Source organism: Heloderma suspectum, chromosome 11, assembly GCF_057233095.1.
Source record: "Heloderma suspectum isolate Gila_16-S chromosome 11, 16-S_ref, whole genome shotgun sequence".
NCBI classification, from domain to species: Eukaryota; Metazoa; Chordata; class Lepidosauria; order Squamata; family Helodermatidae; genus Heloderma; species Heloderma suspectum.
In genome coordinates, this window is record NC_139468.1 from 11,382,258 (window position 1) to 11,404,749 (window position 22,492).

The following is a 22,492-nucleotide window of genomic DNA, read 5'->3' on the forward strand; positions in this document are numbered from 1 at the left end:
ATTTTAATGTGGGTGGGGATACACTGGCACACTTTGGCCTCCATGTAAGTAGAGTGGCCACAGAGGACAGTCCTCTGTTTGAAGGGCTTTCCGGTCCAGGTTCAGTTTGAAGATAAAGAACCATAAGCGGGGGTCTTTGAAGATGCCCATCAACTGTGGCTGGACAGCAAACTCACCAGGCATACTGGTCATTTGGTCACAGTCTTCCCCACTATGGTGAAATATATTGTATTTCTTCTTAAATTGTAGACATGATTTCAAAATGTTCATCTGTACCTACAAATTAGCATATGCAATTTTTATGCAAGTCTGTGTCCTCTCCTGTCTTCATTTTGGTGATGCCTTTCCTCTTCTGGGATGATACGTAAGTGGCCACTCTACACATAAGCAACTGCCCATCTTCTTATGGTATCTGCAAGTACGGTTTATGAGGGAATGGATGCTTCTGTAATATTCCCCCCCCCCCCATCCATTATGCACTAGATTAGGGCTTCGTTTTGAGCATTGGAGCTTTGATGACCATGTGATGTGTAGCTTGGCCCTACACAAGTTTACTCAGAAGTCCCACTGAGTTCACCCTAATTTGCACACATTTCAGCATCGGCTTTAGTAGCTGGGACCTAGGATGGAGCTGTGCCACCTGTCCTCCATCAGAGGCTCTAGAATTCAGTATCTCTAAATGCCTCCATTGCCTTAAAAGTTGCATGTGCTTGGAAGAAGTTCTGGATACGTGCACAATTCATCCTGTTTGTTTGTTTTTAATCTTAACTGTCCTTTCCCCAAATTTTGTCATTGAATGGGAGCGGTCATAGGGTAGGAGGAGTTTGTGTGTGGGGGGGTTGTTCAGGCTGTGTTTAATTGGATTCCCTCTTCTGTCCATGGACTTATTGTGCATTATTACTCTAAGTACAATTGAATTTCACCTTGTCCATGGGTTTATTGTTTATCATTTTCTAGACCTAGTACTATGAATTCCATTTGATGTAAGAGGCATGTGATGAGGCTTTTGTCTATATGCAGTGTATATTATTCATTGCACAATAACATGCGTGTATAATTTTGGTATACATAACAGTTGTGTGCCTTCCAGCATTTTTGGTTGTTGTTCATCCCAACTGTTGCTCCCTTTGTTCTGTGAATGATGTACATCAATATTTAGTCTTTCTTGCCTGTGAGAAGAAATTGAAAGCCAAGTATGCCAATTTGCTTAAAGTCCTTTGTGGGTTCTCAGTATACTAACAGTCTCAAAAACGATGCAAAAACCCTTTAAACTATGATGTTTAATTATGCCTACTGCAGTTGAAGTCTTTTATGACTTATCTAATAAGTAATGTCCAAAAGGACAATTACTTGTGTGTGTTCATTTAACTCTAGAATATATGTGCAAGTCAGTTTATATTTTTGAAGTGATATTGATTTGATTGCAAAGATTAAGGAAACGTTGATTTCTTAAACCAGTGCTTTCTACATTAATTTTAAATAAAAAATGAGCAGCCATTACATTTTGTTCTTGAAAGAATGAGTTGAACATATGTGTGTGATTTGATAAGAGAGGAGGGGACTGGGATTATCGATTGCAGTGTTGTTGAGGATAATGTTTATTGTATTTGAATGGGACAGGGCTCTGGTGACTGTTTGCGGTTGAAACTGCAGATGAAAGGCTTGTGGTAGAGATGCAAACGGTGATGGTGGGGGGAGTGATTACAAGAAAATCAGCTGTTTATAATCTCTCCAAGTTTTGGAGTCTGCCTCAAGGACAACTGTATCTTGCAATGCAAGCTTATGCATGTTTACTGGGAAGTAAGTATCGCTGCATTCAGCAGGGCCTGCCTTGTAGTAATTGTGTTTAGGATTGCAATCTTAGTAGCTTTTTAAAGGCTGCAACATCATCATTATCATTATCATTGCCATCACCATCATAATCAAGATTTATGCATTGCTTCCCACCACAAAAAGTCTCGAAACGACACATGCAAAGTACAGAAATTCATAATTAATCTAACAGAGCCCCCCCCCAAAGCAATATAAACTATAACCAGCACAATCATACAAATACAGATACACCATAAAAACATAATCTAAAAACAATACGGTATGAAAAGTGTTTGTCCACAATACATAACATTTCTCCCCCCTGCCCCCACCCTTGAATTAATAACATAAAAGCAGCCCACAACAATTGGACCATTACTAATGTCCAGTTGCCTGGGAAAATAGGTATGTCTTCGCCTGGCACCGAAAAGATGCCAGTGTCGGCACCAGACAAGGTTCCTTGGGGACAAGATTCCATAAACACAGGGCTATTGCAGAAAAGGTCTGTTCCCAAACTGCCACCCTTCTCGAGCTTCTCTTGGAGGGGGCACACGGAGAAGGACCCCTGAAGCTGACCTCAGGGACTAGGCAGGTTTATACGGGGAGAAGCAGTCCTTGAACTATTGGGATTCCACGCCATGTAGGGCTTTATACGCACATGCCATTTTTATGCCTTGGAATACAGGAGCAAATAGTAAAAATGGGCCGTTTTTCCTGTCTCCAACAGGGAGTTGTGTATTTGGTGACCATAGGACTATAAAATAGATGAAGGCTCTAAGGGTGCAATACTATTCATGTTTAGACAAATTACTACAATTCCCAGCATTCCCCAGCCAGCCACGCTAGCTGGGGAATGCTGATAGTTGTAGGACTTTTTCTGTTTAAACATGCATAGAATTGTGCCCTAAACCTCCTCTCTTCTCCCCAATGGTGTCATTGAAATCACCTGGATTTCCCAGTACATTGATTCTGTGTGGCCATTATTTGGATGGACAGCAGCCAGTAGGCAATCTACAGAAAGCCTATTTTCTGGATTTTTCAAAATGTTGAGGGACCTGCCTGTTTTCATAATGGGGGTCTCCATCTATTTGCACTGTTGGCTCTTAGCTGTGGTTAAGGTTGTGGTTGTTATTATTGTTATTACATTTCTATACCGCCTCATAGCCGAAGCTCTCTGGGCGGTTTACAGAAGCTACAACATTAAATACAATATAAAATTTTTTAAAGCCATTTACACAAACAACATATAACTAAAAACAACCTTGAATTGTCAGTCATAGCTAAAGACACATCCAGGACCAATTAAGACTCATCATGTGCTGTCAGATGCCTGGGAAAAGAGAGAGGTCTTAACCTGGCGCTAAAAAGATAATAATGTTGGTGCTGGGTGGACCTCAATGGGGAGCTTGTTCCACAGATGGGGGGCCACCACTGAAAAGGCCCTCTCATTGCTGCCTTCTGAACTTTCCTTCGAGGAGGACCTTAGATGCTGAATGTAGTATATGGGTAGGTTCATTTTGGGAGAGGCGTGCTGTCAGGTATTGCAGTCCCAAGGTGTGTAGAGCTTTATAGGTTAAAACCAGCACCTTGAGTTGAGCTCGGAAGCATATAGGCAGCCAGTGCAAGCAGGCCAGAATTGGTCTTATATGTTCAGCCCTTCTGGTCCCCATTATCAATCTGGCTGCTGCATTTTGCACAAGCTGCAGTTTCCAACCATCTTCAAAGGCAGCCCCACGTAGAGCACATTGCAGTACTCTAACCTGGAGGTGACCAGAGCATAGACAACTGAAGCCAGGTTATCCCTGTCCAGATAGGGGCGTAGCTGGGCCACCAGCCGATGTTGGTAGAAGGCACTCCATGCCACTGCGGCCACGTGAGCCTCAAGTGACAAAGATGGGTGCAGAAGGACCCCCAAGCTACGAACCTGCTCCTTCAGGAGGAGTGCAACTCCATCCAGAACAGGTTGAACACCCTCCATCTGGTCAGCAGAACCACCCACCAACAGCATCTCAGTCTTGTCTGGGTTGAGCTTCAGTTTATTAGCCCTCATCCAGTCCATTGTCACAGCCAGGCACTGATTTAGCACATCCATGGCCTCATCTGAAGAAGATGAAAAGGAGAAATAGAGCTGTGTGTCATCAGCATACTGATGACAATGCACTCCAAAACTCCGGATGACTGCACTCAATGGTTTCATGTAGATGTTGAACAGCATGGGGGACAAAACTGACCCCTGTGGAATCCCATATTGGAGAATCCACGAGGCCGAGCAGTGTTCCCCAAGCACCACCTTCTGGAGCCGACCCTCCAAGTAGGAGTGAAACCAGGTTGAGCAACTAAGGCTGCAATCCTATGCACAACTGCCTGGGATTAAGAGCCTGATTGAACATAGGGAAACTTACCTCTGGGTAGATATGCATCAGATTGTGCTGTCAGTTTTTATTGGTCCAGAATTGTTTTTAGATGTAGGATTTAAAGTCTCAAGATTTTTACTACCTGTCCTAATTATACTGAAAGAGTTTCACAGCAGTTTTGGATGTTCTCTGATGATGTACGTGATGGTATTTTGTAATTACTGTTTTTGTTAGACATAGACTGGAAAAACCGCAAATGGCTCTGGATAGAAAGTTGCTTGATCTTTGCTTCAAGATCTGTTTTTCAGTTGTAGTTGCCTTAAGAGGGCATTGTAAAAATTTTGTTTGTTGTGTTTTTAGCCCAGCTCAAATACTTCTGCAATAAAATGTGATGATCTTGAAGATCGTTAAGCGGTGTGGTGTTGAGTTTTTAAAATTATATTTTAATTATTTATATTAATCTGACAATAACAAAATTTCTTGGGGAGGATTATGTAATGCTAAATGAATAGAATATAATACAAAAAAGCACAGGAAAAACATAAAATATATAAAAATAGCCATAAAATCTGAAATGCCTGGAACAAAAAAAAAGGTTTATGCCTGGTGCTGAAAAGATAAAAGTGTAAGCGCCAGGTGAGCCTTCTTGGGGAGGGCATTCCATAAAAAGGTTACCACAACTGAGAAGGCCATCTCTCTTGTAACCAGCCACTTAACATCCTGGGTTTCTCTTCTCATTAGACAATTTCAAGTGGGTAATTAGTTTTAATTTAGGATGTGAGTTGAAGCAGTGCCTCCTTCACCTCAAGGGGAGGGGCTCTATATAGGTGAGAGAGCCCTTGTTTTGCATGCAGAAGGTCTCAGGTTCAATCCCCGGCACCTGCAGTCCAGGTCTCAGATAGTGGGGAAAAAGTCTTACCCCGAGACCTGCTGCTGGTCAGAGTAGGCATACTGGCCTAGACAAATAATCTGACCTGGTGTATAAGGCAGGCTCCTGTGTTCGTGAGGAGCGTTGGTGCTATATGAATTGATAGCAGTTGTAAATCTAAGTCACATGCAAGACTGTCAATGCTATTGCTAGACGTGTCAGCATTGCTTCTTCTTTTTTGTTCTTAGTGCTAGCCTGCTCAGAACAGAATGAATAAATATTTCAGCATAGAGACAAGAATCAAATTACTCAACACCCAGGGGACCTGGGCTTTCTCTAGCTCTCCAAATTCCATGGACTTAAATAGGAGTTGTTGTGTGCCAAATTGCAGCCTTAAAGAACAACCTTGTTCTCTTTGCTCAATTTTGTTGTGGGTCTCTGAAAGAGGATGAGTGGGGTGGGGAGATAAAATATATGGAATTCGTTTAGGACTCCTTCCAAAGCACTTTGCCTTTGGTGACATCCATCCTTCCACCTATATGCTCTTTATTGTTAGATTTTTTTTTCTCAGTGCAGCTCACGTCTGTAACAAATTTAGGCTATCATAGAGACAAGCAAATGGAAGGATTATACTCAGCTCCATGCCATAAAGCCATAAAACTCAACTGTAACATTGGTTTGAAAATTCCAAGTCAATCTTAGAAGTTCAAGGAATGTTCGAAGTATCAATAGATTTTTTTTTTTAAGTTGAATAGAATTCTTTTTAAAATACATTTTTATTTAATCGATATAAAAACAACAAAGATGTACCAAAAGTAAATAAACTTGGGAGAAAAACAATGATGAACAAGAACCAACCAAACACACACAAAAAGAATTCTAGGGAGCCAAGATAGCTACAAAACAGAACAATTCACAACGTCACCGACAAATCCAGTCTCAGTGGGAACATTAAAGGATTTCCAACATCGAGCATATGCTACTTTTGCAGAAATGAACAAATTCATAATTAACCAAGTTGTTTTATATCTACCGTCTTCTGAGTAATTAAAGAGAATGGGAAAGCAACATGGTCAGTGTCTATCTAGCATTTGGGGAGGGGGGGCTTGGGCAAGATATCCACAGCGGGGGCCCTCCGTGAGTTGGCCCACGGTCTCCACTGCCCATTCTCTTCCCCCTCTTTTTGAGCACAATCTGTACAGCCACCTGTAGGGAGAGGGCAAGGTGAGTGGAGGCTGTTGGGCCTTCTCCTTGGTCCTGTCACTGCTCACTTGCTTAGAGGAGACAGGTGAGCAGGCAGCCACAGTGAACAGGAGGAGCAGCTGCAGAGCCAGGGGTTGACAGTGGGGCCCCTGCTGAGGTGTGGACCTCAGCACGTGCCCAGCAATGCCAGCCGCTGTCGGCTTCTGCCAGCTGACCGCAGCTAGTGGCAATAAATCACTGGCTGATAACAGGGTTGTAAACCTGTCCCAAGGCTGGGGGAGCGAAAAGCAGCTGTAGCAAGGAATATTTTACCCGGGCAGTGAATCCAAAGCGTTGAGGCAAAGAGAAGTCCGTTGTCCGGTACAAGGTCCAAAACACACGCGGGAACACAAGCAAGGCAGTGGGCCAGGCCCGAGGCTGAGGTCCGGCGCGCGATACAACATTGCTCTTCAGCAGTCTTGCCCCAGCCTGCCTTCTGCTTTTAACAGCCACAACTTGAGGCAGCTGCATCCAATCAGTCCTCCTTCCTCTGAGAGCCTCTCTGTCTTAAATGGCCAGAGGCTCGCCTATGCTGCTCCAGGACATGCAAATGCCTTCGCTCTGCAGGGATCTGTGGCATTTTGCCCTCCAAATCCTCTGGGGGGACTGCAGCTGGGCATGGAACATCCACAGGGGGTGAGGGGGCTCAGGCTCCTTCTGTGCTGGTCCCTTCCCCCGGGTCCGGAGCCTGCCATTCCCCTTCATCCTCGGAGGAGTCCGAGGGAGGCATGCCAACCACTGGCGCTGGCCCTGATCATGACTCACCATCACCCCAATTATCTGCTGAATTATTTGAAGCCAATATGCTTGAGCCACCAAACACATAACCACCAAACATGGGCTATGTATGCCTCTTGAGCATTACGCTTCCAGCACTTGAAACTCACCGCACGATGGATTCTGTGCAATTGCTGCAGGTTGAGATACATCTGTACAATAATTTGTGTTGAGTCTCCCTTGAATTAACAAATTCCCAGCTTTCTAATTAAGCACACCCTCCTCCCAGTCCTTAGCTCTCTCTTATAAACCAAACTCTTTTCTCTAGGAATTACTATAGACATGCATTTGACCTTGAAAAATGATGGGATTTTTAAATGGTCACGACTATAGTGCAGGAACAGGCTGGCCCATAAAGGTTTCTTTTTTGTCAGCACCTTCTCAAATGGTACATGTTTCCACTGCTTCAGCACCGTCGGGTATATCTGCTACACTCTGGACCATGGGTGAACTGGATAGCTGTATTGATGGCTAAAACCCTAGGGCCCTGTGCACAAGGATTGTGTGTCAGTGGGACAAAGGGATGGCGCCAACCATCCTGCCGTGTGCGCCAGTAACGAGAATTAATTACAAACCAATCGAATCCGTTGCAGCCAATTGGTAAACTAATTGGTAATTTTAGCTGTACATCTATATGTAGTTATCTGGATGCCTGTAACGACGCTTTTCAGAGCCACTTTTGTTCGGCTGCCTCCTGCTTGACAAAATGGCCTTCATAGCTTTAGGGAGAAAGATGTGCATCAGTGAATATGGGGCCGCTCCAGCTGCTTGTCCTGTTTGTATTCCCTTGTTCGTCAAACAGGACTCGGATTACAGCTGCATGGTACTTGCTCCGATAATTTCGGATAACAGCGGAGCTTGGCATTCCTTGAAATCTGCTCTTTAAAGCCATTAACTGTAATTTCTGTGTGCCAGCCCGCCTGAGAAATATAATTTCATCTTTTCAGGCTGGCTAAATGTTTAGGAAGGGGCAGATCATCAGGTGGAGACTTGATTTCCTAAGCAAGTCGCATTTGCTGGGCAACTTGCTCCTTGCGGTTTGCACAAGAGGCTATCTGAAAGAGAAGAGTTCGAGTTGAAGCAGACTTGGGCTGCTCTTGGAAGGACCGAGACTGAATGCCTGCTCCAGGGCTTCCTTTGTGCAGCATGTTTTGCTACCTGTTAGCTCCGTGCTGCAAAAATCTCTCTCTTACGTCCGTTTTAAGAGCATAGGAAGAGTCCTGCTGAATCAGACCAAAGGCTGACCTAATCCAGCATTCTGTTTGCACAGTGGCCAACCAGCTGCCTGTGGGAAGCCCACAAGCAGAACATGAACACAATAGCACCTTCATGCTGATGTTCCCCAGCACCTGGGATACAGAGGCATAAGAAATAGCCATTGTGACTAGTAGCCATTGGTAACCTCATCCTCCATGAATTTGTCAGTGAATTTGTGAATACCCAGTAGCAGACAGTGCCCACATGTAGTCGGCCCTCCAAATGCAAACCCAGGCCTATCTAGCAAAGCAGCGTGACAATACATGCTTTCTGCCATGCAGCAGTAGATTTTGTTTTTAAAGGAAATGTTATTTTAACTAGAACTCTGAACCAGTAAAAGACTATGTACTTAATTAATCAACTGTTTTTTAGTCAGATAATTGATGCACATTTACTTGCATGAATATAGAATAGAATAACAGAATAATAGGTTTGGAAGGGGCCTATAAGACCATCGAGTCCAACCCCCAGAAGTAAATATTTACTTCTGTTTAATATTTGATATTAAAATTGACTTAAAAAGAGCCTTGCTGGATCAGATCAAACGTTGATCTAGTCCAGCATTGTTTCTCCCATTGTAGCCAACCAGATGTTTCCAGGAAGCCTGCAAGTGGAACATGAAGGCAGTGGCCCTCCACGGCTGCTGGCCACCCCTAAGCAACTGGTGTTTCCAGCCCTTGTGAACATGAGGGTTCCATTTTGAATTTTCTAATCCTGTTTTAAATCTATGTAAGGATGCAGTCCTGTGTGCTCCAACCTGGGAATAAGAGCACCATTCTAAATATGGTGGTTTTGAATAAACATGTATAGGATTGTTGTAATCGAGAGGTCATCACCACAACTTGCGCTAGTGATTTCCATGAATAAAATTATGTTTACCATTTTTTAGATATGGAAGGAAGTTTTGGGATGTTGTTGTAAGGAAAGGGCATCTTTAATATTTCCTTTTTTAATTCTTTATTACACTAACTTAGCTGAATAAATATAGTTTCAAAAATAACGTTAGGCCTTAACACTCAGTGACTCTCATTAAAATTGGCCTAGTCCAATTAATCAACGAAAGAGTATTTATTTATTTATTTCATTTATAGCCCACCTTTTTTCCTCCTTAAGGAACCCAAGGCAGCGTACATAATCCTCCTCCTTTTTATCCTCACAACAACAGCCCTGTGAGGTGGGTTGGGCTTAGAGTTTGTGACTGGCCCAAAGTGAGCTTCCATTGCTGAGTAGGGACTAGAACCTAGATTTCCCAACTCCCAGTCCAGCACTGTAGCCACTATACCACACTGCCTCTAGTTTATTAATTTAGTTGATTAATCTATTCAACTGATTAATGTTTGCAGCCCTAATTTTAATAACATGATGTAATTTGTGTAAAGGCATTGTAGTGGGTGAAATAATTACTTCTTAAAGTGTTGCTGGCTTTGAAATGTTATGAAATCTTGTTTCCTATCTTTGTCCTTTTGTGTGAAAGCAAAAAAAATGTATTTGTATGTTCAGGTCCCTATCTGAATAATTACCTCCTATGATGCTGAGAATAAAGGGCTGCGCTGGGCTTTTGGTCCAGTGAGCTGTCTTTGCTTCGTGTTTTGTCTCAAAGCAAGCCCTTTTTGTCTCAGAGGATTACAGAAAGGCAGAATGGGAGCCTTTGGAACCTTATGCAGTTTTTCCATTGGAGGAAACCTCTGTAGTTTTAAAACATCAAAGTGTCTCCATTCAGGTGATCCTACAAACCATGGTTTGGAGGATTGGAAATGGATGTGGGGTCATGTACTTCCTTCTCCCCACCTCTTGTGCACAGCTCCTTTTAAAATTTGCATTTTAGCACTAACTCTAGATTTTCATGATGTCTGAATTGGCAAAACATAGTTAGCATTTGCCCTTCAGACCAGAATTGGAAGTCCACTGTAAACCATGGTTTCCCATTCTGGAAGGCGAGAGCTAACCATAGTTTGCAGATTCAGACATAACGGCAAACTATGGTTGCTGCTAAACTGTAAGTGAATCCGCTGTTGTGCAGGGTGGTGGGAGGAGATAGCTTGTGACACCCCCTCGCCCCATAGCTTATTTCCTTCGTGTGTGTGAAGTAACAGCCCATCCTGAGAAGCATTAGAGCTCTCATCATCTGTGAAATCTTTACCAGAGCTACATAGACCATAAGCAGAAGCATATCAAGAGTAACTCCAATAGAATGCAACACATTTGAAGCTGTGACACAAGAGGTGATTATTTATTACGAATCTAGATGGCTTTGAAGTTCTGATGTCAGGAGAGGGCTGTTTGGAGCAACTGTGAGATATGCGACATCTCTTCCTCCCTGTCATTGGAGCCACTTAGGTTCATAAATGCACAAATGTGATGATAGGACACTCAGCTCATATACTAACACAGTATATTATCACAGCTAACCCTTTCGCTATTCAAATTCTGATAATTCATCCTGGAGTTGTCACAGCTGTTATATGTGTGCGTGGGTTTTCCTTTCAAAAACAGCCTTGGAGATGACCCACATAAGAGGTGATGTAAAATATTATTCAGATCATAAAGAGAATGGATGGCAGGGCTAGAATAAAAGAGAGTTAGATTTATTTGGCTTGATGTCTATGGAACCTTAATTAAGGCGTCTTGGGTCTGAGCCACCACCATTGCAATCCCATTGTTTCTGCACAGGATGGAAAACATACAGGCATACAAAGTGGCAGTATTCGGATCGCCTGAATTGGCATAAATCCAGCAGATCTTTACTTCTCCCTACTTAATAATGTAAATTACAGTCCTTAAATTGATCTTTTTATGTGTGCAGGATGTGAATTGCCTACAAGAGACCTTCTAGAAGTCAAAAAGGGGCTTTTAGTTGGACATTTTGTTAGTATATAGCAATATAGTGTGCTTGGCCTGGCTTGGTTGGAGTCTGCTGCCAAGGATAATTTAATTTTGTCCTTTTTATCTTTTTTCTTGTTGCTAGTTTGATTTGCATGAGGCATCGTATCGTTAGGCCTACCAAATGAGTTACTTAGTTTTAGGCTTTAACATCAACATTAGGCTTTAATGTTGATGTTACTGGTATTGGATATTGTTCATTGACCTATGGGGTATGTTTTGTACTCATTTTAAAATGTTGGTATATATTTTAAAAGACCTGTGAATTGTTGAACTGTCACTGTAGTTGCAGCGTATTGTAATGTTTATGATGCATTACGGCTATTGTGCTATTACTTTGTTCCTCTATTTTCTGTGAGCTGCTTTGAGCACAATGTGAGAAATGCAGTTTATAAAGTGACTATGAGTATAAATGGAATTGTATGCATGAATTCAGTCACACTCAAGCATTTGTTATGGGATATTCCCACCCCCCATATTTTGGATTCCTCTCTGCTATCCCTTTCCCATTAGCTATTCCCAGTCATTATCACTGCCTTCAGGGATGAGGCTGCCTAAATCCAGTCTTCCCAGTATGTGAACAAGGCCTTTTCAGTATTGCAGCCAGGACTGGGTCAGGGATCAGCCTTGTTGGGCTCTTGTGTGGCCCACACATCAGTAGGGGCCTGGAACCTTTGGCTCTGCCCCTCCTCCTGTTCCTTGTCATTGTTGCTTGCTGCCTGTTCACCTGCCCTCTCCAAGCATTCGTACAAAGGTAGGGAGCAGCATCTTCTGCTTTCCTTGCCCTGTCCTGCCAGTTGTGTAGATTGGGCCCAGAAGGAGAGGACAAACTAATGCGCAATGGTGACAGTGACAAGTTGGTGGAACTACTAAGAGAGGGAGTAGTGAAGGCATTTTGCCAAAGGCCTCTCAAATCTGGAGCTGGCAATGACTTGCAGCCTTACAGGGATAGTACATTGGCCACTTGGAAGTAGGGCTGCAGTCCTCTGTCAGATGCAGTCCTTGTAACTTTGAAAGATCATGGCTTAGAGAAGGACAGGGGAACTGGACAGGTTGAGTTTTTCATCAGGGAACTGCCACACCCTGCCCAGCTAACCCTACTGGTCATTTTGTAATGCTCAGTCCCTGCATTCAACAATGGGCAATGGTGAGCTATAGGGTAGTGGATGACAGCAGTGCAGTGGTAGACTGAGGTTCTCCCCCGTACATATTGCAGAACTGGAAGGGACCTAGCCCCATCCCCCCTGTAAAAGTGCCAATTCCTGGTAGAAAGGCAGGGTATAAATTTAATAAATAAGTGCAAGGCCGTCCAACCACAGGTCAATCCCTGCATTCCAGTCAACACTGTGCTATTTCAGAAGGCAGAGCTAGTCGTTACAAATGAAGTGAGGCTACTGCTGAAAATGGCAGCTCCATGTCTTCTCTTCCTCATAAAGTTTAGGTATACTGAACATGTGGCATGTCATTACACTGTGAGTTTCCTCATCTCCAAATTACTAGCCAATGTACTGGAGTGTGGGTGGGGAAATTTGCAGCCTCGTGTCCTGTGTTGAGTATCCATATATGATACAGCATGAAGCATTGCATAGAATAAATGCTATTAAGAGGCTGTATAGTTATTTACTCTTAGATTACTACTTGTGAATTTATTTGTTGCTTTTCACGGGATATGTGAACTGCTCTTTTGATAAAGCTTTTCTGTTGTAGGAGGTGCTGATGATGCTAGATAATTATGTACGAGATTTCAAGGCTTTGATTGATTGGATACAGCTACAGGAGAAGCTAGAGAAGGCAGATGCCCAAAGCAGGTAATAGGAAAAACGTTTTATTTTCTACATGGCACGCACTTTATTTCATTCTACATGTGTGACTCCCAGATCAGATACTGACACATTGTGGTCAAACCACAGTGTAACTGTCAGGGTTGTACATCAGGCTTGCATGCTTTTCCCTCTCATCATGTATCCTACTTTGCAATAAACACAGTTTGCCATAATGTTGTAGTTTGCACCTGAACCAGAATAGGAAACCATGGTTTGAACTAGGTTTGGAGGCAAACTAAGGTTTGCCGTAACCAAAGTTTGCCTGATCTTGAATGTCGCAGCACAGCTATAGTTAATGAGAATTGGAAAATGATGCAGGAGGATCTCTGGGAGCAGGAAGGAGGCAGTGTGCATGTCTGAGACACAGCCCTGAAAGCTGAACTGTGGTTTGGCCATGATAACTGAACCAGGCCATAGGAATGCCCTCCAGTCTGTGTCATTAAAAGGTAAAATTAATGCTACACTATTGCATCTCCCTTCACTTTGTGTATTGAGTAAGATCACCAGGTATGAGAATCAGTAGGACCATTGTTCTTATTAAGATGTGGGCACTTGCTTATGCAAGCTTATGCCTCAGTAAAATACGTAAGGTGCAAACCTATGCATGTTTGGACAGAAAAAAGTCCTACAACTCCCAGAGAAGTTGGCTGGGGCATGCTGGGAGTCGTAGGAGATGTTTCTGTCTAAACATGCATAATCTAGGAGGGGCACATCAGGTGAGTTCACTTCAGAATGTAGACCACCAAATTCCTCCAGCATTCCTGCATGTGGCACCTTAAAGACCAACACATTTATTATGGCATAATCTTTCATGGATCAGAGTCCACTTCATCAGGTGCATGGAATGTTATCCTGAAGTGGAAGATATATGTGGGGGTGTAGGGAGGAGAAGAAAAGAAAGGTTAGCAGTGAGGTCAAGGGAGAATGAAATGCAAGAAGGCTGCATACAGTGACCTGCTTTGCATGTAATGCCAATTCATGGGTTGTTTAACCCATGAATTGCTGGGGCCATGCTGGAGCAAGCAAGGTTGCTGTCTCCCACACACTCGGTGCTTCCGCATTGCAGCTGGTTTTTCCAGCAACCCAGGAATGCCCCGTTCCTGGGTTGTTTGATGCAGCGTACAAACCCAGAACTCTGGGTTGTTGATGAACAAACAACTTAGAGTTAACCTAACAACAAAGCTTGGGTTGTCATTACATGAGACCAGGGCCATTGTGTGGGCCTTGCATTGCCTACCTCTTGCTTTATGAAATGCAGCGGTGCGATGTTAATTGAAGGTAAAGTATGGATGTCAATTCATAGTTTTTGCTTAGATTTCCATATTTAATTTGCAGACCGACTTCGCTAGCATGGGAAGTAAAGAAGATGTCTCCAGGACGCCATGTTATTCCAAGCCCGTCAACCGACAGGATCAGTGTGACATCAAATGCTCGAAGAAGTCTAAACTTTGGGTATGAAACCTAAGACACCTTTACGATTTCAAGGGTTAAAACCAAGCCTTAGAATAGCCTCCCACAACCTGATCCCTTCCAGATGTGTTGGACTACAGTTCCCATCATCCCTGAGCCAGCATGCTTGTGGAAGGCTGCTTTAGAATGATCTGTTCAATTGACAGATTGCTTGCTGTAGCCTTGGTTGCCAACCTTCACTTACCTTGATTTGTCTTCCAGCAAAGGAAAAAAATGTTAAACTCCAAGGCAATATTAAGTTCAGTGTTCTGTAATAGTGTACTTCAGTGAGCTTAACATTAAAAAAAGGTAAATGTCATGTTAACACATTGAGCAAGATTGGTAAGCATTTTCTTCTATAACACAATGGACAAAATATGTGCAGTTGCCACTTTCAAATTGCCCCTGCAAGTGAAGGATCCTGAACAATGAATGTTAATTAAGTTTATGATAGTTTTGATGAACAATAAATACTGCTGCTAGTGGGGGAGAGAGATAAATGTTTCACAACTGAGTACCCTGATTTGGTTATACACCAAATCCAGCATCTGTGGGAGGAAGCGAACGTATGAGAAGCACAATGTGCAAAAATACTGCATTGTATTCTTGCCTGCTAATAGGAATGAATCTGTTCAGGGTTCCTGTTTACCAGCCTTGCCCTCCTCCAGGATACTATAAGCTGTTAGTGAGCAGGGGCATTCCATTTCTCCTTTTCCAACTGACATTCAGCATTCCTTTGCTATTGAGTACGTGCAGTATAAGGCTGTTTTGTTTTTCCCCTTTGGGGTTTCTTTTTCTTTTAATGACTGTACTTTTGCAAACCTTAGGGTCCTCGAGACATGCTGATACCTCCTCTTGTTTCTCATTGGCCCTGTTTTGACTCCATTTCTGTTGGCACTCACCACCTGAATTTGCTATTGGACGGAATAATATTTATTTAAAATTCCATGAAAATGGCTGTCTTCACATGCACAGCTGAGAGCATGGGAGGGCCTTTTGGGTTGCAAGATCTGAATGTGAAATGGGCTCCGGTGTGAAAAGCACAGGTTTGCCTCTTTTGCTGTTATTTATCAGTGGAGAAACCAGTGGAAAAGTAGTTCATGGGAAGAGGCAATATGTTCTAGTTTTAGAAGTAAGCATAAGTTTGGCAAACCTCAAACATTTGTTTTGCAACAGTCCTAGAGACCTTTCATCCACAAATATCTTCTGCAGGGAACTCTGTGCACCTCTGATTCCGGACAGTTGGATAAAATCAGCTTAGTGCACTAAACTAGTTGCATGAGTTCATCTATATTTTTCCAGTTTTTAGCTCAGTGGTGTTCAGTTTTGCATCCATTGCTAATTTTGGTTTGGGGGGGGCGGGAGGAGATGCTACATATTAAACTGAGCCAATGGAAGTCAAGTGGAGTCTTGAAAAGTGAAAGGCTGTAAGAGGATGTAGAACAGGTTTCTCCAACCTGGTGCCCTCCGGATGTGTTGGACTACAACTCCCAGAATTCCTGACCATTGGCCATATTGGCAGGGACTGATGGGAGCTGAAGTCCAAACCATCTGGAGTGAACCAGATTGAGGAAGGCTGATGCAGAAAGTGTCAAACTGTTCTAATGAAATAGTTGGCTCTGTGACTTTTTCTCCCCTTAGGACTCCACCTGCAACAGTGACGTCTAATCTTCTGGCTCCGTCGGGTGTAAGTTGGGCAGACAAAGTGAAAGCCAGTCATACAGCAACGGTTCCCAGTAGAGAGATGGCAACAGCGCAAACGTGCGTGCCAGCCCCAGTGCAGAAATCTTCCCGGAGAAATGGCAAGTGTCTCTAAGTGACCTGATTATTTAGAATAGGTTTGCTAACGCTCTGGTTTAAAAGTGGAATACACAAGGCAATAATGGCTGCATTTTGGATGTCATCTTGATTAATGTGAGGAGAATGAGCTGCAGTGAGCCTCAGTCTTGGGCACTTCCCCTTCTTCTTTTATCTGGCATGTCCGTGAGGAGGAAACTGGAAGATTTCCCTTCTGTTTTAGATTAGCCATGGTTTATCATGTCATCCAAACCCTAGGATTACTTTAAGATTAACTATGGTTAGTGAAAACTGTAGTTTAAACTGTATTTAGTGAAAACAAGACAGCTTCAGAAACTGTGGTTTAAAGTTAGCTTGATTCTAATAACCGCAGTGAAGATTACCAGGGTTTGTCTGGGTTCAGACAACATGGCAAACTGCTGTTAATCTAAAATAGAAGCGAAAGCTTTCAAACTTCTCACAGCTGTGCCTGGGAAGGACGAGCGTGCAAGCCCGATGCTCGCTAACGCTGGTCCCTGAAATACTAAACTGGTTTAGAGCTGCATCTGCATCAGCCCAGTATGATCTTGGCTAATCAACCTTCAGCTCCAGTACATTGCTTTTGATTGAATGAAAGTGATCAGATTAAGCCATCAACAAAATATAATCTTCATTCCATACTCTGTAACATTTCGCAGATCAAAACAGGAGCATCCTTGTTACACCCCAACTCTCATGCCAAGCATCCCTTCCTGAAACTCCTTCCCCCTCCACGATTACACCCTGCTGAAGCCTTGTTCTGTATCTCTTTAGTCTGCAATAGCCCCATCCTCCATTTTTTTGAATGCCAAAGGGGTGATGGTTCTTTGGGTTAAAGATATACGAGAAAAACAATATGTTATCAACAGATCAATTATATCTTGGTAGCTGCAGTGTGCGAACTTATTTCCCCAGGCATTTGGACATTAGTTAAGGCCCAAGGGTTTGGGGCTTCTTTTCTGATGTTCATACTAGGCTGGGGGTAGAGGGGAGAGCTGTTGTGTATTTGTGGATGAACACTTGTTTTATTGTATTGCTTTTAGTTCATGTTTTTATGGTATTTATTTTTATTTGTACTATTGTGCTGACTGGTATATATGGATTTCTCCACACGCACGCACAATCCTCCTGTTATATTAATCACATATTTCTGTACTGTGTGTGTAAGTCGCTTCAAGTCTGCTTTTTGAGATGGGAAGAGATACATAAATTTAAGATATTATCAATAATAATAATAATTGGGTTGGTGGTACATTGCATGGTATCTTTGTGTTCATGTGCAGGCATTTATATGCATGTACACTAGAGGCTGCTCAGAGATTTAAACTCTAGAGCAGATTTCCCCAACCTGCTGCCCTCTAGAAGTTTTGGATGACAACTCCCAGCATGCTTGACCATTGGCCATGCTGGCTGGGGCTGATGAGAGTTGAAGTCCAAAACATCTGGAAGGAACCTGGTTGGGGAAGGCTGCTCTAGAGACTCTGTGGAGAGAGCTAACCTTGGAGGGATGTCAACTCCAGCAACTCACCCTAACAGTTTGAACTAGACAAAAATAGGGCTAGTGACTTATGAGGGACAGGTACAAGAAGATAGAATCTGTTCCTGGTAAATAGGGACAACTAAAGCTTATGTCCAGTGTTTTGTTCTAGAATTTTTGCCAATGTTTACCCATTTAAAACAGAGTTGGAGAACCTGTGGCTCTCCAGATGTTGCTGGGCTGCAACTCACGACATCACTGCCCATTGGCCATACTGATTAGGGCTGATGGGAATTGGAGTCCAACAAGATCTGGAGGGCCAGAGGTCCCACACCCCTACATTAAAAGCCAACTTAAACGCTAATTTATTTGAATAAATTAAAAAAGGAGATCTGGCTTAAATATGTCAGAAGGGGTAGCTTTGCTAGTCTGGCTTTTTTTTCTTTTCTTTTTTTGCTGCAGGAGTCTTGTGACACTTTTTAAAAGACTAACAGAGTCATTGGGATATAAACTCTAGTCCACACACATTTATATTCCACAATAAATCTTAGTTTTTAAGGTGCCACAAGACTGTTTTTTGGCTGTTTTCCTTTGACTGTGTTGACTTCTTACCTAACTCTGAAAAAGAAAAAGAAAAGAAATAATATTATTTCTTAGTATTTTTTTTAAAGTTTCTTTCTTTTCTTTTTTTAAAAAAACAATCCTCACAGCCTTTTTATACATCATCACAGACATCAGGGAGCACTATTAAAAAAACAAAAAGGTGTTGAGTTTCACAGGTTTAGAAGTGTACAAGTGCCTCCCAAGAGCAGTGTTTGGCCAATGCCCTTCAAGAAAAAGCTGATAGGTAGACCATGTGTCTGTAGAGACCCGGGTAAAAGAACTATGTTAAAAGTGATAATGGATGGTTTGTTCATTGAGTACAGGTGGTGCTTTATCCTGTTTTGGTTTCTTTTGCTTCAAAAGTCTGTTTGGCTGAGAGATGTTATGTTGGAAAACCTGGAGTTTTTTGAGAGAGTAGCAGTTCAAGCATATACATACCTACTCAGAAGTAGGGATGTACAGATGTGTAAAATCTGTTCCATCTGTGTTCTGCGGATTATCAGGTGCCTTTTGTTCCATTGTCTGCCCATCAATGGAACTGGATTTTTTTGTTTCCAAATTTGCACAAATTCGCATTTGTGCAAAATCGCACATGCAGAAATGCGCATATTTCCCCAAAATGCGCATTTTCACACTTTTGCCTATGGGGGAAATACACATTTTTGGCTGGTTTTTAAATTTTGTGTATATTTCTACAATGAAATTTGCGCAAAATTTGGGAAAGTTAGAAAACTGGTCTGCGGAATCCACCCAACAGGGGAAAAGCCAGGCTGCTGCGGAATCCGTGGGTAGGATTCATGAAAATCCGAGCTCATTTGGTGTCAGGGTGGACACTGAGCCCATAGAATCCCAGAGTAGTTCTGGTTGTGAGGAAGAGCAGTCGCTCCTGGGAGAGGAGCGCGCTCCTCTTTCCCAGGACCAACAGCTGACGGAGATTCCTCCCACCAGCATTCCTAGTTTAGTTAGCAGTCCAGGGAGTGACCAAGCACAGATAGCAGACTTGGTGGATGCGCGACGCAGACGCAGAGAGTGGCGCCAGATGGAGGGTGCGGAAAGGAGGCAAAGTGCCAGGTTGGCGCGCAAAGAACGGCTGCGCCCAGAGGCTCCAAGGGAAAAGGGGAGGGACTCTCCCTAGTCCTTAAGTTGAGGGGTCTGCCAGTAATTCCCTTTCAAACGGGACCAGCTGTTCCAACTTAGGGCATAGGTACTGTGCTGCTCAGATCTAGTTGCAAACGGTATAGTTGTTAAGTTGTAAAAGAAGAATAAAGCTTTGAAAGGAATCCCTTTGTCTGTGTCTGGACTTAGCTACTGGATTACTGTGTCTGGACTTAGCTACTGAGAGAGCCCTCCAAGGAGCCCTTGACAGCTTGGTCCCCGTTCCTCTTTTTTTTTTCTTTCTCTCCTCTCTCTTTCTCTCCGATTGCCTTATGGAGGGCACCGGGGACCCAGCGGTGCAAGCTCTGGTGCAAGAGAACCAGTTGCTCCGTGATCAGATGGCTCAACTGACGGCAGCCATGCAAAATCTACAAGCTGTGTTTCAACACCCCCCACCTCCGCTTCCCCCACGCCGCAAGTGCCCAGTGGCATTGCCAGAGAAGTTTTCTGGTGAGAAAGGACTTTTTCAGATTTTCAGGGCCCAATCAGAGCTGTACATGCGTCTTAGGCCTGGGGATTTCCAGACGGAACAGGTTCGTGTGGGTTTCATCATTAACTTACTGTCAGGCATGGCAGCTAAATGGGCTTCGGGACTTCTTCTTGCTAATGACCCCCTGCTCGGGGACTATCAAGGTTTCATGACAGCCATGGCACGTTTCTTCGGTGACCCCCTGTGCACGCAGACGGCTTCTCAGGAGATTCGCCGCCTCCGGCAGGGTAAAGACTCAGTTTCCAGCTACACGACAACCTTTCGCTTGCTGATGCAGGATTTACAGTGGAATAATGCCGCGCTAGTGGCTCAGTTTTTGGATGGTTTAAACGACGAGATTTTAGATGAGTTAGCGCGTGCGCCCAGCCCGCCTACTTTGGAGGAGCTCATCCAGACCTGCCTTCAGATAGATGGTCGGCTGGAGGGGCGCCGGCAGACCCGGCAGGGCACCGGGGGCCGGTATTTCCCTCCTCCCATTCCCCCACGTTTCCTGCCTCCTCCCCCACCCCCCGCTCCAGCGCTGGGGGTAGAGGAGACCCCGATGCAGCTGGGAGCTACTCGAGCCTTGCTGCCACCAGCGGAGTTCGAGCGCCGCCGTGCTGAGTGCCGATGTTTTCGATGTGGAAAGCTGGGGCATTCCGCCAAGACCTGCCGAGTGAAATCCACTGCTCCGCTGCCTCCCCCCCCTCCTCCTCCTCCTCTCCTTCCCCCTCCTCCTCGTCCCCAGGCCTGACTAGGCTGCCCCCCAGGCTTGTTGGGGGCCTCCGTTGTGGGGGTCAGTTCCCCACCGGGTGGGTGCCTTCCCCAACCCCCCCCACCCTCCCATCTGCTGTTGCATGTTCACCTCCGCTCCTCTCAGGGGGGGGGTGGAGGCCCTAGCGTTAGTGGACTCGGGGGCAACGACCAGTTTCATGGATGAGACCTTTGCCCTTTTCCACAAGATTCCTACCCTGCCCCTTTCTGCCCCCTTGGCAGTGGAGACCATTGATGGGCGTCCTCTCTCTTCAGGCTCGGTGACCCGGATTACAGTTCTGCTCACTATGCGCACCCAGTCCCACATTGAGCAGATTCAGTTTCACTTAGCCAAGGTTCCCTTATACCCAATCGTGCTGGGTGTTTCCTGGCTCTCTAAGCACAACCCTCAGATTTCTTGGGGACTTCAGCAAGTGGAGTTTGCGTCTCCCTACTGCTGGGAGCATTGCCTCCCGGAGGAGGCGCCAGTCCCAGCCCAGGCCTTAACCCTTTCCTCCCCCTCCTTGTCTGGTTCTGGCATTCCTTCAGCGACCGTCATCCTCCCAGAGAAATATGCCGCTTTTCGGGATGTGTTTGACAAGACGGAGGCTGACCGGCTTCCCCCCCACCGCCCTTTTGACTGTGCCATTAACCTCATTCCGGGGGCGACCATTCCCGCTGGCCGGCTCTATCCGATGTCGGAGCCGGAACTTTGAGCTCTGCGGGAGTTTTTGGACACAAATCTCAAACGCGGTTTCATTCGCCCCTCCTCCTCCCCCGCCTGCGCTCCTACCTTCTTTGTGGCCAAGAGATCTGGAGAACTCAGGCCGGTGCACGATTTCAGAAGTCTAAATTCCGTTTCCCTCCCTGACAAGTACCCCCTACCCCTCATACCAGAGATGCTGGAGCGCCTGGGGCGAGCCAAGGTTTTCACAAAGTTGGACCTGCGTAACACATATAATCTCATTTGCATCTGGGAGGGGGATGAGCGGAAGACCTGTTTCGGGACCCGGTACGGAGCGTATGAATACCTAGTAATGACCTTTGGGCTCGCCTGCGCCCCTCCCACTTTTTCGCGTTTTATGAATGCCATCTTCAGGGACTATTTGGACACTTTCCTCATTGTTTATCTCAATTATTTACTTATATTTTCTGAGGACTCCGATGCCCATCAGCTCCATGTCTCTGCCATACTCCAGCGCCTCCACAAGAACCATCTTTATGCCAAGCTGGAAAAATGTGCGTTTGACCTAACCACTTTGGACTTTCTTGGCTACATTATCTCAGCTGACGGTATCAGGATGGATCCTGCAAAGGTCCAGGCTGTCCTCTCCTGGCAGGCTCCGTCCACCAAGAAGGACTTGCAACGTTTTCTGGGTTTTGCTAATTTTTACAGAAAGTTCCTGCCCAGTTTTGCTCGGCTCACTTCTCCTCTCACGGACCTCCTTAAGGGCAAGAAATCTCCTTTTCATTGGACGGCATCTGCCCAACAAGCTTTCGAGGAACTTAAGAGGCTTTTCAGTTCTGAGCCGATCCTGTTACATCCCGACCTGAGGAAGCCTTTTGTAGTGCAAACTGATGCCTCTGACTTCGCGGCGGGGGCGGTGCTCTTTCAGCCTGATCAGGAGGGCGGCGGGCTGCAACCCTGCGCCTACCACTCCAGGAAACTGACCATGTCTGAGAGGAATTATACCATCTGGGAGAAGGAACTGTTGGCCATCAAGTCCGCTTTGGAGACCTGGCATCATCTCCTGGAGG

At 44.6% G+C, this 22,492-nt stretch overlaps 1 protein-coding gene across 11 annotated transcripts in view; it reads left to right on the forward strand.

The window, feature by feature from the left end:
• Positions 1-22,492, forward strand: part of SCAPER (S-phase cyclin A associated protein in the ER) — a 238,025-nt gene that overhangs the window by 32,822 nt on the left and 182,711 nt on the right. For all 11 annotated transcript variants that reach the window (XR_014785311.1, XR_014785312.1, XM_084816787.1 and 8 more), the window contains 3 exons: positions 12,898-12,998; positions 14,349-14,465; positions 16,104-16,264. Coding sequence is in view for 9 of the 11 variants with exons in the window: in XM_084816787.1 (XP_084672913.1) it covers positions 12,898-12,998; positions 14,349-14,465; positions 16,104-16,264 (379 nt within the window). In the remaining 2 variants the exon portion in view is untranslated. The remainder of the gene's footprint in view (positions 1-12,897; positions 12,999-14,348; positions 14,466-16,103; positions 16,265-22,492) is intronic.